Source organism: Cygnus atratus, chromosome 2 (assembly GCF_013377495.2).
Source record: "Cygnus atratus isolate AKBS03 ecotype Queensland, Australia chromosome 2, CAtr_DNAZoo_HiC_assembly, whole genome shotgun sequence".
Classification (NCBI taxonomy): domain Eukaryota; kingdom Metazoa; phylum Chordata; class Aves; order Anseriformes; family Anatidae; genus Cygnus; species Cygnus atratus.
In genome coordinates this window covers 136484076-136502343 of record NC_066363.1, presented here as the reverse complement: position 1 = coordinate 136502343, position 18268 = coordinate 136484076, and the positions used below count along the sequence as shown (strand labels likewise).

General features: G+C 41.9%; 1 protein-coding gene and 1 non-coding gene across 3 annotated transcripts; both read left to right on the top strand.

Moving 5' to 3' along the window:
- Window positions 1-2130: 2130 nt before the first annotated feature.
- TRNAS-AGA (transfer RNA serine (anticodon AGA)) lies at window positions 2131-2212 on the top strand. The gene has a single exon. It is a non-coding gene; the product is annotated as a tRNA-Ser (tRNA).
- Window positions 2213-2420: 208 nt separating this feature from the next.
- Window positions 2421-16558, top strand: CFAP418 (cilia and flagella associated protein 418). Of its 2 annotated transcripts, XM_035546259.2 has the most exons (7): window positions 2424-2572; window positions 5574-5670; window positions 8146-8216; window positions 8742-8807; window positions 9652-9747; window positions 11690-11821; window positions 16519-16558. In XM_035546259.2, the coding sequence occupies exons 1-7, from the start codon at window positions 2424-2426 to the stop codon at window positions 16556-16558; spliced, it is 651 nt and encodes a 216-aa protein (XP_035402152.2). The 2 variants fall into 2 exon arrangements, with proteins under 2 accessions (XP_035402151.1, XP_035402152.2); XM_035546258.2 differs by lacking the exon at window positions 16519-16558 and having other exon boundaries at window positions 2421-2827; window positions 11690-12812.
- Window positions 16559-18268: the final 1710 nt, after the last annotated feature.

Here is an 18268-nt window from a genome sequence, read left to right as displayed (position 1 = left end):
CTCCTAAGAGAGGGCAAAATTCAGGATGTGACCTCAACTCCTGTCTCCTATACTTCTCCTGACCACAGCTTAGCTGAAGGCCCAGTATGTCAGCTTCACCTCAATGTGATTCCAGGGACTGGTCTGGAATTAATTTGACCCAGTCTCTTTGATTGCTTTGGGCTTTTCAGAAGTTTTGAACAACAAGGATCTAAACAGCAGGCAGTAATCTGCACAAAAATAATCTCTGCAGTTTTTTTAATTCCTTTGCAGAGGAATTTTAAAGATCTGTGCCTCTTTTTTTTTTTTTTTTTTTTTTTGTTTCAAATGCTTTCCAACTGAGCAAATGCACCAGTGGGTTCATGGGAGAAGGCCTTGAGGCACCCCAACTTTGGCACCGTTATCCCGTAGACACTCCATACATTTTTGGCACCTTACAGCAGACACATTGACAGCCACAGTATTGATGGAAAAGGAAAGAAGCTGTTTTGCAGTCAAAAGAGAACGTACTCGGATTTCTAAGGCCATTTGAAAGAATGCCAGAATGATACTGGATTTCGGCATTCTTAAGCTCCTTTAAGATGATGCAGCAAGTGGTCTTTTCCACATGTGATGATGTATTTCAGGACAAGAGTTTCTTCAAGATTTTCCAAGCCTGTGGGCTACTGATCCTTTTTCAAATTACAGAGATGATAGCATACCAGGGAGAATTGTGATTAGTTTAAACTCTCCACAGCTGCGAGAGATGAATGTAAAAATTCCACCAAAAAATCCGCTTCTTCTGGATTGAATTTACCTACATGACACTGAGTCCCGACCAAGGGACCACTTAAAAGAGCTGGAGCAGCATCAACGCTATTTAGTTTCTTCCATCACATCAGCCCAGGGAAGGCTCACAACTGCTCTACCCAACACATTCCCTGCCATTGCTCCGGCTGGGGTATTGAAGGAGCCCTGAGATGCATGGGGAGGAAAATGGAACAAATAAATAAAAGCTTAAGTACAAGTGAATTCAAACAGGGCTTGCAGCTCATTACAGGGAATGCCAGGAGGATTGTAAAACACCTTGTAACCGAGAGGCTTTGCTTGGAGCTGTTAAGGACTGCAGCCCCCACTTCATCACAAATTTTGAACGGTCCTGGTGAGGGGGGTGAGTGCTGAGCTTTCTGTCAGCCGACCAGAGATGGCAGTGCCATGTTTTGTGTTTAACACAGGCGAGATGCTGCTTTTGCAGGGGTTTGCTTAAAAATCCTAAATAAAGCACACTCAATGAAAAAAAATGCTTGATTAAGATATCTCCTAGAACCCTTTAAACAAACTGTGTATGGCTGGAGCACTCAGTGCTGATTGAGAACCTGCTAATTACCAGGTCACAGCCTGGCCACAGCCACTTTGCTTGGCGTGCCAGCTGGAACTGGCTGAGGCTGGATGGAACTGGTCAGAACTGTCTAGAACTGGCTGGAACCAGCTACAACCAGCTGAGACCAGCCAGAACCAGCCAGACCTGGTTGAAACCAACCAGAACTGGGTAAGACCGGCTGGAACCAGCTAGACCTGGCTGGAACTAGCTGGAACCGGTCAGAACTGGCTGAGACTGGCTGGAACCGGCTGAAACTGGCCAGAACTGGATGAAACCAGCTGGAACCAGCCAGACCCCGAAGAAACCGGCCAGAACTGGTTGAGACTGGCCAAAAGCAGCCAGAAGCCCCAGTCCAGCACCACCAGTGTCCTTCCAGCCATGCCAAAGCCTGCCCATGAGTTTCCTACAGGCTGACTGGGATGTGTACATAGGAATGTACCTGTTTTTAGGTACTGAGTCCCTTCTCCTGACAAATGCATCTAAACTAAGAAAAAAATAAATAAATAAAGGGGCATTTATTGGGGGATGTAGTGAAGTTGGGCCGTTTCCTCAGACTCACAGCAACCTGTGAAAATCCTTTTTTTGTTTTTAACAGACCAATACACAACAGACCGACCTACGCTAAAAATGCATTAAGCATTTAAATGCACCTCTATTTTATATCTTTCAGTTCGCCCATACAGACGAAGTCCATACCCCCGCAGTTTTAATCCGAAAACGCCCACCCCCGTTCCGAGAGGCGGCTGGCGGCGCACAGACCTACTGCGGCGGGAGAGCACCTCACAGCGTGCGTAGTCGTGGCCGAGTGGTTAAGGCGATGGACTAGAAATCCATTGGGGTCTCCCCGCGCAGGTTCGAATCCTGCCGACTACGGCCGGAGCTCCAAGAGCTCCGCACGGCTTTTAAATCCCCGATTATGTTTATTTTTTTTAATTCCCGCATGCCGTACAGGCGGCACGGCAGGCGAAAGGGTGAAAGCTCCCGGCCGCCCCCCGTGCTCCCCGTACCCCGGCGGGCGCCGAGGCTCCTCCCCTGCCGGCGGGGGCGGTGCGGGGCCGCCGTGGCAACGGGTGGCGGCGGCAAGATGGCGGACGACTTGGAGCGGTTGCTGGACGAGGTGGAGGCGCGGCTCTGCCGCCTGTCGGCGCGGGGGGCGGCCCGCGGCCCGCTGCACGGCGGCCGGGAGGATGAGGAGGGCGAAGAGGAGGAGGAAGGGGCGGCGGCGAAGGGCAGGTTAGCGGTCCTGCGTGGGTATTCCCCCTCACGCATCCATCTCCCGGTGGCGCAGTGCCCGCCCGGCAGGAGGGGGTCGGGGCCGTCCCGGGGCTCAGACCACCGCGATGATGGACCCGGAGCACCGGTCAGAGTTTGCGGTGATATGTTTATAAACACCCGAGTCGTTTGCCCGCAAGCCCTGTTGCTTCTGCTAATCTTTGTCCCTCAGGAGAATCGGAATAAAAGCGGCGTTAAACCCACATCAGCTTGCTTGTGAGTTGCAAACGGGTGGTGGTTAGCTCTGTAGCTGACCCTATGACAAATAAAATATGTGCAAGTTCTGCAATTTGTAATAGGAAGAACTTTCTCAGTAGTGTTTTCAAATATTTCCTTCCGTTGATTATGTGTATTATTTATGTGTTCTGTTAGCGTTCTTTGTACTAATCCTCTACAGTAAGTCCCTACCTTGCACTGTACGCCTTTACGGATCCACTTCAAACTTGGTGATGTTCAGAATGACAGCCTCCGTGCCGACATCTTCAGGCACTGCAGGGCACGTCTGGTGGCACTGCCACCACTGCCTGCCCTCAGGCTCCTGGGTTGTTACCTGTCCCCTCCAGAGGTCAGCAGCAGGTGTAGATGTCCCAGACTCCCAGGCTGGAACGTCTTGAAGATGTTCCCATCTTGAACATCTTCCCAATCTTGAAGAGCCGAATGACTAGTACAAGACAAACAAGGCCACTACCATCAGGGCACACGGCTGTACTTCCTCCTTGTTTGCTTAATGAGCATCTAAATTTAGTCAATCTTACTAGAACTTTAAAAAAGCACAGTTTTCTTTCTCAAGAGTGGCTTTGCTGATGGCTGGCTGATGCAGTGGTACTTCAAGCCTCTCTTTCTCTGACAAAGAACTAGTCAAGAGCAGGTTCAAGTGACATGACTTCGCACTTGAGTGAAAACAAAGTGCCAGTGATTTCTCTAAATGCATACAGGTTGGCAGGAATTCCTTCAGAACCCCTTTTCAGAATGTTTAGATTGTGTTAAAGCACTGTTGCTCCACCACCAGCACACTTTCTGTGAACTTAAACTTTATAAAATTACTGCCCATTGCAGTGTTTTGGCCACGGAGTCCTTTTCCATGGATCTGCCAGTTGCTTTACAAAATTGAAGGTGATGCTTCCTTTCAGTACCCAAGCAGTTGTCAAAATACTCCTCTTTTTCCTGGGATTGCGGTGTTGTAGAATTACTGTATGCAAGTATTTTCATATTGAATTTCCTAGTTTTATTTGAGAGAGACTGTTATTCACCCGTGTTGCAGCTAAACAGTTGTCAGCACTCAGTTGACTGGATTATGCCAAGTATTCAAATTCAAAACATCTCTGCTGTAGCTATATCTTTTTTAACATTTTTTCACTTTTATCACAGCTTTTACAGTCATAATGTATTACAGTCAAAATGGCAATGTGTCCTTCACTAATTCAGTCACAACTCCTATGAGTTGTGTACTGTGCTGAGGAGGAAATCAGTAAGTGCAAACATGTTTCAAACCCATTTTTCTAACAGATGCTGTTTGTAAGAGTGGCACAGATTCTCCATGAGCATGAATTCTGCCTGTGCATTTATTCATTGTGTAGAACATACATATAAACACTGTCTGATTTCATAAATGTAAAGAAAGCTAGCATTGCCCGTGAAGCAGCTTTCTGCCAGTACATTAGCAGCCTGGCGTTGACTTCGCTGGATTCTTTCACTGACTGTAGGTCCACAATGGAGTATGTTTCTTATTATCCTTTGAGGCTTCTAAGAAGGAGATTGATCCTCACTGCTTCCTCAGTTAAGTCTACTCTTACTGAAGTGTTCAAACCGTGATCTGTGCAGTTCTCATTGTCACTTCAGATTCTTCAGATCCATCAAAATACTCACTGAATCATCTTTTTGAAGCAGGAGAGAGAGCACAACTTCTTGTGGACAGCTGTGTGAAATGGCCCATTTGTTTGTATGATGACAGTCATATTGTATGACAATACATTTGCACAGAACGTGAGCACCCCATTTCAAACAGGCCAAGAAAGGTGAACTTTCCAAATGTGTCCAGCCTCATGCATCTAGCTTGTAAGGATTAATGTGCAATTAATCCTATAATAGTATGTGTGAGTAGCCTTGCTCTCTATTCTGATTTCAACTGAGCGTGTAATTTTGAATTGCTAACAAAAGCTCTGAGGTTTATAAATTATAAATTATGGATTATAAAATAAATTCAAACACTGCTGCTCCACTTGAATAGAGTAAATAAAAAGGCTTTTTTTTTATGGGAAACTCTGCGCATTGCCAGGTTGGAGGCACAGGCTTTAGTAAGCAGATTTACTGTTTCAAAAACAAGTTGCCCTGGTTCCAAACACAATACTGAGGAACGAGTTCAAATTTGCATACAGCAAAAACAGACATCCCTCCAAACACAGCTGTCACTTTTGCTGTGTATTATTGCTGTATTTTAGCACCGTCTGCTTTTAAGATTGACTTATGTTATGCAGCCTTGTCAACCCTTCCATAGGGACAGTAATAGTACCACTTTCAGTGGTGATAGACCACCAGTGAAAGTCTGCTACATTTCCATCAAGGGCATCTGGAACAATGTCTATTACCTGAGCCCATTAGAAGGGATGAGTGAGGCATAAAGCCTGCCAATTTCAGAACGTTATTTCAGTGTTTTAGAGATTTCTGTGAAAATCAGGGCTGTACAATAACCCAATAACCCTCAGTATGTGCAGCATGGGGTATATTATCAGTGTTTTATTCAAGCTTTCTTTATTTTGCTTGTTTCTTTATTTCCAAATAAAAGAAAATAAAGAAACAAGCAAAAAGAAGGCTTATGATGGGACAGGACAGTTCAACAGGGACTGAAAGTCATGATCTGGACGGCCTACCTTGGATAGTACAGTAATTTTAGAGGAAAAATGTTGTAACCAATTTATGTTTTTAACTTGCAGTTAACATGGAGGTTGATGTGTTTGTTTTTCAGATCAGCTAAAATGTTAATGAGTCCTGGCAGCAGTGAAGAAGATATAGATGATGTTATTGATGAAATCTGTAACGACAGCTTTGCCAAAATGCCTCTGGTGAGTATGAGTCTGGAGAAGTGCAGAAGTTCAACAATGGAAAGAAAAGCACCACTAACTAAAACTGGTTTAAACCAAAATTGAATTAAAGTAAGCTGTAGGATAAACTTGGAGAATAAAACAGGAAGGAAAGCACAACAGTTCTATAGTGAAGAACAGGAGAGAGATGAAGAGATGTTCTTATGCAGGCGGTAACAGGCAATTAAAGGAAATGCTAAGTCAGGATAGAGCATAGTGGCAAATGTCAAAGCAATCTAAGTAAACACTGTTTTGAAATAAAGGATGCAGTTTTGTCTTTTTTCTTTTCTGGGATAAGCACTTAGAACCATAGAGTAACAAAACAGTTGACATTGGAAAGACCTTGGTGAATTGTCTCGTTCAATCCTTCTGCTTAAAGCAGGGTCAACTCAGGCAAGTTGCTCAGTTAGGTTTTGAATTTTGAATTAAATTTTCAAGAGTGGAGACTCCACAACCTCTCTAGTTAACCTGTTGCAGTGATAGCTCATCCTCACAAGAAGCTTTTTCTTATGTTTAAGTAAAATTCCTTGTATTTCAATTTGTGTACATTGCCCCTCTTCTTGTCAGTGGGCACCACAGAGAATAGTCTGAATACATCTTCGTTACTTCTCCCCAAAATACATTTTTATACATTGATGAGATTGTCCTGACCTTTGTCTTCTACAGGCTAAACAATGCCAGCTCTCTTGGCCTCTATCAGTCCATCAGGTGGTCTAAAGATCTTAATCACCTTCAAGTTCCTTTGCTGGACCCATTCCATTATGTCCACATCTCTTTTGTATTGAGCACAGCACTCCAGACATGTCCAGGAGGCCAAACCTGGAGTACTGCGTCTGGTTCTGGGCTCCCCACTGCAAGAGAGAGATGGAGCGACTGGAGACACCAGCAAAATGCCGTAGAGATGATTGAGAGACTGGAGCTTTTTGGGAGAGGCTAAGAGAGCTGGGACTGTTCAGCCCAGGGAAGAGAGGGCTTGGGGCAGTCTTACCAATATGTAAATACTTGATGGGGGTAGTTAGCAAGGAGCCAGACTCTCCTCTGCAGTGACCACTGACAGGAAAAGAGGCAACAGGCACTAATTAAAATACATGAAATTCCACTTGAACACAAGAAAATACATTCTTACTGTGAGGATGGTCAAACACTGGCACAGGTTGCCCTGAGTGTTTGTGGAGACTGTCTGGCGTTATTTTCAAAACCCAACTGGGCACAGTCCTGGACAAGCAGCTGATGCAGACCCTGCTTTGAGCTGGAGGTTGACCTGGATGATCTCAAGAAGTCCTGTCGAACCTAAATGATTCTGTGATTCTGTCTCACTGGTGCAGAGTATCAAGGAAGGATCACCTCCCTCAACCTGCTGGAAACATTCTTCTTCCTAACGCAGTCCAGGATGCTGTTGGCCTTTGTTGCTGCAAAGGCACACTGCTCATGATCAGGTTGTCACCAACCGAGATTCCCAGGGCCTTTTCTGCAAAGCTGCTTTCCAGCTGGTCAGTCCTCAGTGTACAGGAGTGCACGAGGGTTTTTTCTTCCCAGGTGCACTAGTTTGCATTTTCCCTCGTTGAATTTAAAGATACTTCTCTCAGCCCATTTCTGCAAACTGTTGAGGTCCCTCTGACTGGCAGCCAGTCGCCAGCCATACCAACCACTCCTCCCAGTTCTGTGTCATCTGCAAATGACTTCTGGTGTTTGGCAGCAGGCGATGGAGATGAAGCCACCAATTTACATAGTCAAGACAGTCTGAAAAAGAGAGTGATAGAAGGCATTGAAAATTGGTTTTCTTTTAGATATCATCAGTAGAAAGTTGTGTGATTTATACTTCCTATGTATACAACTCCCTGTGCAGATTCTCTTTATTTTTGTAATGTTTGTTTTCATTTTGTTTGGCCTTGTTCCTTACAGGATGACTTAATATGAGCCAACAAAAAATGCTTGTATACCACAATAAGTTTCTCTTAGTGAGAGCAAATTACACCCGTCAGTAAATGAGTATAAATTTATCATTTTATATCCCTCGGGTTTCCAATTTAGGATATATAATTGTAGCATTCTAGAATTGTGATAACCTGTCTTATGTGCAGCAAATAAACTTCTCAGAAACACTGTCCTTCTGATAATATAAGACCTTGATATGTTTTCAATAAAACCTCAGAAACTCTGAGGGAGAAGATTCCTAAATTAAATATGTTTTTAGAGGCAAAATTATTAGAAAGAGGGTGTGAAGCCAAAGTGATCGTGTAGTGTTCCTTCAAGCAGAGATGAGAATTCATTATAGGGAGAGAAGCCTTGTTAACAATCCGTCTGTAACTTCAGCAGATTTTGTCTAAAAGAGCCTTACAAATTCTTAGTCCCCAACTTCTGTTACAGAGATTTTCTGGCTCTTGCTTTTTAAGTTAAACAGAATATTGTTTTACTGCTGAAACGCTGCCTTTTATTCTTTGATTGCTTTTTAAACAGAAATTGAAGTCTAACTCTGCAAGATTCATACCTGAAAACAATAGTGCTGCTGTACAGACTCATAGGAGAAGGTAAGTGATAAATGTTTGGCTAGTTGAACGCAGCTTGATTATAGCTTGTTTTCAGCCTGGTGGTATTACTGATGTTTAATTTGTATTGACATTAACTAAGAAATAAACTGAGTACTTAGAGAAGCTTTCTTTAAAAATAAAGATAAATAGAAAATTAATTTTGAAGAATTACTAATGTGTTTTCATGTAGTCAAAATTTAAGTAATTATTGAACAACAGCATCCTGTCAAAACCTGCAGTATGTAATCACGTGTATTTGGCATAGAGAGTGGTTATCATAGAGTTTTTCTTTGAACATCTTATCAATGGAATTTTTAAAATTCAATAGTTTGTAAGCATTTGGATGTTTTGCTTGTATTCAATAAATACTATCTTAGAAATACCATGACTTTAAAAAACTAGAAGGAAATCTTGCTGAAAAGGCAATGCTTGAAGTAGTGTAACACATAACTGTTAAGGAAGCTATATTACTTTCTCCAACATGTTTTGCTATAATGTAAATTTTTTTTAATGAAATCCATATAGGTGCTGTCCAGTGTACCTGGGTGGAAGCTCTTCACCGAATGGCATAGGAACAAATATTTCAAAAAGGTAAAAAAAAAAAAAAAGTTCTACTTGCTTTATCATTATTTTTAATCACAGCTGTGTTTCTGTGGCGGTGCAGAGTTCTGAGTTTGAACTGTACAGGACAGCCCTGTATTCGTTTGAATATATGACTGCCTGTAAGTGCAGTCTGAGTCAGCTCATCCCTTCCGGTCCTTTGTTCTTGATCACAAAATCTTTAGTTCATCTGAGGAGTTGAAAAATGTGTGCATATGAGACAAGAGACTACTTCTGCTGTATAGCATTGCATTTTTTCTGCTGGTTATCAGCTTTCTGTGTGATGCTGAGTATGACACTTAAATCATTAGGCTGGTTTAAATCATCCCAGAGCCTGAACTGAAGATAGGCAGCCCAGAGCCTCAACTGAAGACAGGCAGAGTGCTTTGTAACTGCAGGAAAGGTACTTTAACTGTAGGGAAGGTACTTTAAATACGTGTGTCCAGTATCCAACAGAACATCATTGCGTTTATATCTGGGATTTTTTGTAGTAAGTAATTATGCACTTGATGTGATGAATATGTGGATGGTGGTCAGGTGCCATAGCAGTGAGGAGGACGAAAGAGAATTTATCTGGAGAACATCAGTTCTATATAGTTCTATATCATCAGTGATATATTCAGTGGAGTTTGGAACCTGTAAAATTAATACATGATCATATAGTTTGAACATGTACATAATGAATGTACCAGATATGTAAAAAATTAAGATTATAGGTTAACCTTGCTTCTAGTATTTTTGATTGGGTCTGGTTTTAAAACAGTAATGATCTGTGTAGCCTCTCTAATTATAATAAGCTCTTGGAGATTTCTGTTCTTTTTTCGTCTTTGACCAGAACATGTGATCAACTACGTTGTACTGCTTGCGACTTCCGCGTGTCGCTTTTCAATGACTACATCTGGGATCAGTCCTGTGATTATCTTTTTTTCAGGTATGTCTCAGGTGGGTTTGGTATTAGTATTGTGTTACTGTGCTTCAGGGCTAGATGGGAACAGGAAATGTGCAAAGTCCTTAGCAGCCCTGTGTTAACTAATAAGGAACTGTTTGGTAATCAGTTAGGAAAGTCTGCAGGGAGAGGGATGCAACATCTTCCACAATCTGTTTTCGTGCCTTTCCATTTCTTCCCCATCACTGTCCCTCTCTGTTTTTAAAAATAATTCAGGTTTGATAGATCAAGAGGCAACTTCACTGCTGAAGTAAGAAAATAGTCTGTGTGATGTGTTGGCCTTTGGTGTGCCATTGCAGGATGCCAAAAAATTAATGAAGTACCAGCATGTACTTCTCACCATATTCTCATACATACACGAACTACAATTGTTTTAAGTCAGCTTTTCTTTTTTCCAGTATCAAGCATTATGCTGTCATGTTCAGTAAAAATCAGATAGTTTGGTTTCTTAACAGGCTTCTTTTTGAAACAACTGGAGAGGTGGGATTTTTGTTTTCTTCTTATATAGTGAAGTCTTTAATCATTTCATTTTGGGGGGAAAGACTTAAAATTAAGGGGTTCTTCTGTCCAGTTTCTCTAAAACTATCTAATGCCAAGACTTAGTGACATGTAGCATAGAAGGCATGCTCCAAATGCAGACATCAAGTTTAATTTCTCCTTATTTTGGTGAATTCTCTTTATGTGCCTGTTCACACATGGAGATAGTGGATGTGTTCACAGTATGTTCTTGGCCACCAGGGGGTGTAACATCTGGAACAGAACAGTAATGGATAAATCATCTCATTTTCCATTATTTTTCTTATACTACATTTTAGGTTTTTCCCATATTTTTCCTCTGGTTTCAATAACTTGTGTTTCTCAGTGAATGAAAATCTTTTTTTTTTTCCCTCAGTATTTAAAACAACAAAATTTGTAAAACAAATGTAAAAATACATTGCTGCAGTAGTCTCCTGAGATGAGTTTGGTAGCTAGAAAGGTTAAATAAAAATATAGTTCTTCTGTTTATTTAAAGTCTAAATTTCCCTGGTTCTGAGATCTTGAGTTAATAAACAACTTAATGACACAAAAGGCTTTAATGTCAGATAATTGTAATATTGATTAAAACTTTTAATCTTTAGCAAAATGTTTGTTTTGGCTAATCTGAATTTTAAAAAATAAAGTTGATGATTAAATTCTCACCTCCAATTAATAGATGTATGACCTCTTTTGTTAAAAATTCTTTCTTTGTTGTTTGTTTATTTGTTTGTTTTTTATATAACTGAGCTTGCCAGTGTTGCTTTTAAGCATTTCAGTGACCAATAATTGATGGCAGGAAGGACGTCATGAGAGGAGGGATAATTAAAATACTAAATTTTCACCTGCTTTTTGAAACAACTTGGTTTTGTAATAGCCATACCAACTCTTTATTTGTTGTGCTGGATGCTTGCACAGGAATAATTTTTGGTTTGATGTACATTCTTCTCTTTTATGGCCATTTCAGTCACTCAATGACCATCTTGAGAAACAGCTACAGATAACATTTTTAACTCTGTAGTTATATCCCTTCTGTATAGGGATTTTTACAGTAAGCTTGATAAGACTAATATATTTTTGGATAATTTCTTGTTAAGACAATTGACTTTACCTGGTTTTCTTCCAAAACTCTTTCTTTGGAGGCTGAAGGAGCATCTCTGAACCAAATAGAGGACATGGCTTACAAAAATATTACACTTCAGCTGATCTGAGAATACAGAAAGTACACACTGAGTTCTGCTCTCAAGAAAGGATTGTGTTCAAAACAAAACTTAAGTGTATATCTAAATTCACTCATGACAGGGGTATTCAGAAATGTTCTTAAGAGCTTTTCTGAATTAAAATGGCCTTGTGTGTCTTTTTTCTTAAAAAAAAAAGAAAGCATGATTCTAAACTGAATTCGTTTGATTGACAGGAATAACATGCCTGAGCTCAGTAAACTAAGAGCGAAGATGATAAAGAAGAAAGGGTCACGAGCATATGCTTGTCAGTGCAGCTGGAGATCCATTAATGAATTAACCGACCTCCAAGCAGACCAGCAGCTTCGGTGGGTTTGTGGTAAACATGCAGAATGAAATCTTCTTGTGTGTGGTACCTAATTCTGTATGGAATACAGGTCACAGGCTCCATTTGTTTCCTACACTGTTTTCTGACAACAGAGGGAAACCTGAATATTTATATCTAGAAATAGATGGCAACACCCAGAGTTCAATCCAAAAGCATTTTTTCACTTTGTCTTTCAAGCAATATGAGGAGTTGGACTAATAAACGAAGCAACCTATTTGGAGGCTTTCTGGAGACTAAATGAGTGAGGTTAAAGCTCACATTCAACAGTGTTAGAGGAAGGAAGAAGAAATCAACAGATTAAGGCACAAGGCAAAGGGTGTGTTCCTCTTATCCAGAAGAGAGCCTTATTTCCCCTGTCTGCAAAATGTTGGACTCAAAGAAAACAGTGGGCCACGATCCAGCCATTTCACACAAGCATTTGAATTTCTACACAGAAATTAATACTGTTCTGCTTTTCTCATAGCTGTTAATGAGCAAATGGTTGTAGATCTCTTTAAAAGTATGCTGCAAGATCAGCTCTCATCTCAAAGGTTTCATTCAGCACACCCCAAAACTTTATTTTAGCCAACAACAGCCAAAAACTGCAGGTGTTGGAAATTTCCTTCCAGTTTGTACTGCTTTCTTCAAAGCGCTTTCTGCTGACTCAGGACTTTTACTACAGTGAATTTCTTGGACTTCCCTTCAGCCTTCACTGCAAGAGATGAACAGGTTATTGTGCAATTATTAAATATTTTGTAATTTTAAAGATATTCTGAAGAGTATATGACACCTATCAATATTTTCAAGGGAAAAAAGGTTCAGGCTTTGAAGAGTGAGAAAAAATATATATCTCCACTGAATTTCAATTTTTTTTTTAAGTTTCACTTAGCTTTCACTTCAGCTTCACTTCAAAATATTACATATTCAGAAAGTGTAACTGTCCTGTTGCGACACATTCCCTTCCCTCAGTAACTTCATAAAACTACTTCCAATATGTTGTTACTTGGTGAACTGTCTTGATTACAATTCATATTATGTAGCTTATGAGCTTGTTCTTTTCACTATGTATAAATAACACAGGAGATGGATTTGGGCTTGGGGAGAGGAGAAAGAAGGCGAGGATTACCAGTCCTGGCAATCATTACATTGAAAAGTGTCCCAAAATGGGAAGTCTGCTTGTGTTTTTGCTACGTGGTATGTGAAACTGTACCGATAAATTCAAAATTACTTGCTTTGTGCAAATTGTAGGCATACAGATCATTTCAGTTTTTGTGAAGTTTTGCTCATGGCCCTAATCCATTCATGATCAATCTGAGCTTCTTCTGAGCTTTTTCAAAACAATTGCATGGTCTTTCTTACAGAAGTCATCTCTTGAATCTATAGCCTTGTCTGTATCCCTCTGAAAGAGCAGATCCTGGTAGTGACCGGAGGCATAATGTACTCTGCATCCTGCTCACCTTCCACTTTCGTGAGTGTTTTTTAGAGCCTGTGGAGGACCTGCAGTGTGCCTGGGTGGCCTAGCAGTGCTTACGTACGCAGTGCTTTGGTGCTCTAGAGTGCTCTAGAGTGCATGTTCCAGTGCCACGTGTCCTTGCTAGTAGGCTGAGATGAGTTGGGTTTGGAGAGGTACTTCAGCCTCTCTTGGCATAATAGAGTACGCACATTTGGGGGTCATGTATTGTTTTCAATGCAATTGCTGTTTCAGACAGCAATTTCAACTGCTTAAATTCTAAAACCACAGGTTCAGGAGACAGGCAGACCAGAGACCATTTAGTTAATGTCCAATCTGCTATTGGAAGAGATCAGCTGAGCTTTCTCTCCTTTCTGATGAGATAGTCCCAATGTTAGAAGTAAGTGTTCATGAGTTTTCTTCAGGTGTGTCTGAGCGGTTTCTGCTACTGGAGAACGCCAGTGCTCATGGTAAGAGAAGAATGCAGCAGTAGCACTTAATCTACTAGCAAGCTCTGGAAAAGAAGAAACCCCATTCTTCTTCCTGAAGAGTAATGTATTTCAAAAAGTGCTAAGTTGCCTTGGCTCACCTGTCCCAAGGCCATTTGAGGCTGATGACCAAGTAGCCCCATAGGATGCTGTTTTGGCCTGGATTTCCGCTGGACGTTGTGCCATAATATGGGGAACAAGTTAGGCTTGCAACTTGTGAGCAGGAATCAGGGGAAGTCCTAACAGGCGTCTGAGTTCATGAGACCCAGTTTCATGTGACTTGGAAAAGAAGCATTTCTCCTCTAGCCTGTTTTAAACAAACAAACAGAAATAGTCACCCCCCTCTGGAACAGTTTGCACTACCAAGCATGTGGAGCAAGCCAGGCAGAAACAAAGTTCAAGGCATCCTTCTTAGTGATTTTTATGACAAGAAGATGGCCTGCAGCACTTGAAAAAGGGAGGCTAGGAAGGACTGAGAGTGTAAGAGAATTAGCACAAATATCAGTTGATACCATTAGTCAGTAATACTCCTGGGTCATCTCATCCCCCATTCTTCTGTTAGCCTAGAGAGTTGCAGAATTGTTATCAAGCAATCATATCACTAACACCATTAAGACCACTCCAAGCCCTGAAAATGTTAGAAGATAGTCTTTATTGGTAAGTGTATATGGAAACTTGAGCATTCCCTGAAATCATCACGTTTATTCAAGTGTACTTGGTTCTGGCCTTGATCAGAGTGGTGGGATATGACAACACTTTGTCCAGGTGAAGTTTTAAATGTGCAGAAATGGTGCTTATTGTGTTGTTTTCCATTACAGAATTCAGCATATTCCAAGATCTGAGAATAGTTAGTGTGTCATTAAATATAATTATTTTCTTGGAAAGAAGAGTGGTTTTCAGTATTTGATTTCCTTACTTTTGCTTTCTTCAGTGTTGGATGTTACAAACCACTCCAAAGCCTTCAAATGAAAAGAATGTAAAGAAATGTAAATTCAGAGCTTGCATGTTTATTTGATGTTTATTTGATATAAGATTGCAAAAAGGTTCTCAAGATGTAGCCCAGACCTGATATGATACTTCTGTGTCAGTTATCTGAGATAGCAGGGATTATATAAAGAATTTTGTTGAAGAATGCCATTCAGCTGTTGTCAAACGGAAGTACTGGGGAACAGTTTTGCCAAGTATAAATGTGACCATTGTTTTCCTCCAGTTTTTGCTTTGGAAGAAATAATACCATTTCTGTTTGTGAAGCAGGCAAGGTGAAAACTTGAGACTTTCATTGGGCTTGGGTGGTATGCTTGGAAATTTTCTAGCCTGCAGCTTTAGTCTGTAGCAGATCCCTCAACAAAACAGAAGCAATGAAGTATGACAAAAGGAGAATCCATGCAAAAGCTTGCACTTGGAAATGTAGCCGGTGGTTTAATGTCATACCAGCTTTTCCAAATCAGTGTTCCTGCAGTACTTCTGGATAGGAATCAAATTCTGATGTACCTAATACATTTTTATAGCTTTCCTTTACGAAATTTTAATGTGCTGTTCTATCTCACTTGTTCTATGTGCAAACATAGATGCATGTTATGTAGGGTGTCCAACCCAGACTCTGAATATAGCTCAGAAAAGGAGTTATTAAGGATATTAGCCTGCCATAAAATTTAACTTGCAGAAGTGTAATAGCATTACATATGGCAAGCCCTGCATTGTATAAAATTGAATATATACATTTCTTATTAGCCATTTCAGTTTTGTACTGAAGGTGTTCTGTAAATGCCGGGCACTAGATGCTTCCACGTGTTAGAAGACTGCTCACTTCTCTTGTTTCCTGACATGTGAGTCTTTGGGCCAGGTCATGTAACCAGCACATGTGGGAGTCACACAGTAGGCTATGTTGGGAGCTGCATAGGCAAATTCTTCTTCCCGACAGGCTTTTTTTGCACAGGGCCCGACCAATTTTGCCTGTTGTGTGACACCCGATAACCACAGACAGGCCGACCTGTGGGGGATGGAAATAAAGGAGTGTCAGGTGCTGCTCATTTGTGAGAGCCACATATGATGCCTGGGACTGGTCATGTGTGCATTAAGTATTTTTTGAATGTAGACACATCAATAAAATGCAAAGTTGGAACAAATCTGAATTGTGTTTCTTGTAAACTGTGACTCTAATGTGTTGTTCCTAGCCAAGAGAAGACTTATGAAAATGCTGCAGGACCCTGTTTTCTCTGTTGGAAGGGTTATGAAATCCCCCTACTAAAAAAGCATTGTCCAAATCATAAAAAAAACAAGTACATGGTTGTTTTCTGACATCAGTGGGGATGTAGCAAATACCTCAGAAGTGAGCTTTATCATTCTTTACCAGATAACATGTGGACAGCACATTAAATTAGAGCAAGTTCATAAAGGTAGATGCACTTACCACGTTTCTTGGACATTTGTCTAGGATAAAAGGCTGAGCCAATTGCTTTTGGAGGTGGCACACAGCTAAAGCTGCGGACTGGGTGCTGGTACATTGGTGTATCTGTCAGGGCAGGTTACCACTAGTTTCATGCTGGTCCCTTAAAATTGCAGTGTCAGTCCAGGAATCACAGCATTTGCAGTCCCCTGGATCTTGCTGTAGAAAACTTTTCTTAGTACCAGCAAGAAGTTGCTCTACGTACAACAGTTAGAATAAATCTTCTTTCTCCAGCATGAAGAAATGGTGAATAGCACACAATAGAGCAATAGACGTAAATATCTCCTATAAGATACTTTCCATTTGGACTCTAGGTGTTGGTGCTATTCAGGCAATAATTACTTCACAGACTGAGTGGGCAATGTGGACGTGGTAAGAACACAGGAAACACTGGCTCACGAGTACTCCTGACTTATCTTACGGCTTGTAGTGTCACAGTGTGTGCTTAGAAGGTAGCTCCTATGTTGAATTCACATTAATTCACTAATTCTGCTGTTTCAGACTTGCTTTAAAAGATGTCATTGAGGGTAAAATGTGATTATACAATCTAGTCTGTAGAGGGCAGAGCAACACCGCTGAGCATTACAGGTCAGGCTTCTGCTTCGTTGATAAAACCTCATACTTGGTTTTTTTTTCCTAGAATAATGAAGGTTTACGTTCAACCAATCTAGGCTTTTTGTACTTGTTTTCTATTGATGTAATTATAAATTGGGCAGCTAGATCTGTGGCAACTCCACTTGATTTTTGTGTGATTTCATCCAAATTACTCAAGTGGTCCTTAACTAATACGGAAGCAGTTAATTTTTTTTAGCCCTTAGCTAAGGAAGCATATTAAAGAATATGTGTGTGTATGTCTATAAGTATATGTATTTTTGTTTATCTTCTAGCAGCCTGAGTGGAAGAACTAAGCCACCTTCATAGAATCATCACAGAATCACAGAATGGTTTGGGTTGGAAGGGACCTTAAAGCCCACCCAGTTCCAGCCCCCTGCCATGGGCAGGGACACCTCCCACCAGACCAGGTTGCCCAAAACCCCATCCAGCCTGGCCTTGAGCACCTCCAGGGATGGGGCACCCACAGCTTCTCTGGGCAGCCTGTGCCAGTGCCTCACCGCCCTCTGAGTGAAGAACTTCTAACATCTAATCTAACTCTCCCCTCTTTTAGTTTAAAGCCATTTCCCCTTGCCCTATCCCTACACCCCCTGACAAAAAGTCCCTCCCCAGCTTTTCTGTAGGCCCCCTTTAGGTACTGGGAGGCCGCTGTAAGGTCTGCCCAGAGCCTTTTCTTCTCCAGGCCGACCAACCCCAGCTCCCTCAGCCTGGCTTCATAGGAGAGGTGCTTCAACCACTTGATCATCTTTGTGGCCCTCCTCAGGACTCTCTCCAACAGGCCCATGTCCTTGTGTTGGGGGCCTCAGAGCTGAACGCAGGCTCCAGGTGGGGTCTCACAAGAGCAGAGCAGAGGGGGACAATCACCTCCCTCGCCCTGCTGGCCACGCTGCTTTTGGTGCAGCCCAGGATACAGTTGGCTTTCTGGGCTGCAAGCACACATCGCTGGCTTGTGTTGAGCTTCTCATCAGCCACCACCCCCAGGTCCTTCTCCTCAGGGCTGTTCTCAACCCATTCTCCACCCACCCTGTATTTGTGCTTTGGATTGCCCTTGTCCAGATACAGGACCTTGCACTTGTTGAACTCATGAGGTTTGCACAGGCCCACCTCTCAGGCCTGCCCGGGTCCCTCTGGATGGCAGCCCTTCCCTCCTGCGTGTCGACCGCACCACACAGCTTGGTGTCATCAGCAAACTTGCTGACGGTGCACTCAATTTCACTGTCCATGTCACCAACAAAGATATTAGATAGTGCCGGTCCCAATTCTGACCCCAGAGGAACACCACTCATTACAGATCTCCACCTGGACACTGAGCCACTGACCGCAACTCTTTGAGTGCGACCGTCCAGCCAATTCCTTACCCACCAAGTGGTCCATCCGTCACATCCATGTCTCTCCAATTTAGAGACAAGGATATCATGGGGGACAGTGTCAAATGCTTTGCACAAGTCCAGG

Coding starts and splice junctions, on each gene's coding strand:
- CFAP418 (XM_035546258.2), top strand. CDS start 2,424: ATGGCGGACGACTTGGAGCGGTTGCTGGACGAGGTGGAGGCGCGGCTC. Junction 2,828..5,573: donor AAACCCACATCAGCTTGCTT/GTGAGTTGCAAA, acceptor TTTGTTTTTCAG/ATCAGCTAAAATGTTAATGA. Junction 9,748..11,689: donor TGTGATTATCTTTTTTTCAG/GTATGTCTCAGG, acceptor TTTGATTGACAG/GAATAACATGCCTGAGCTCA.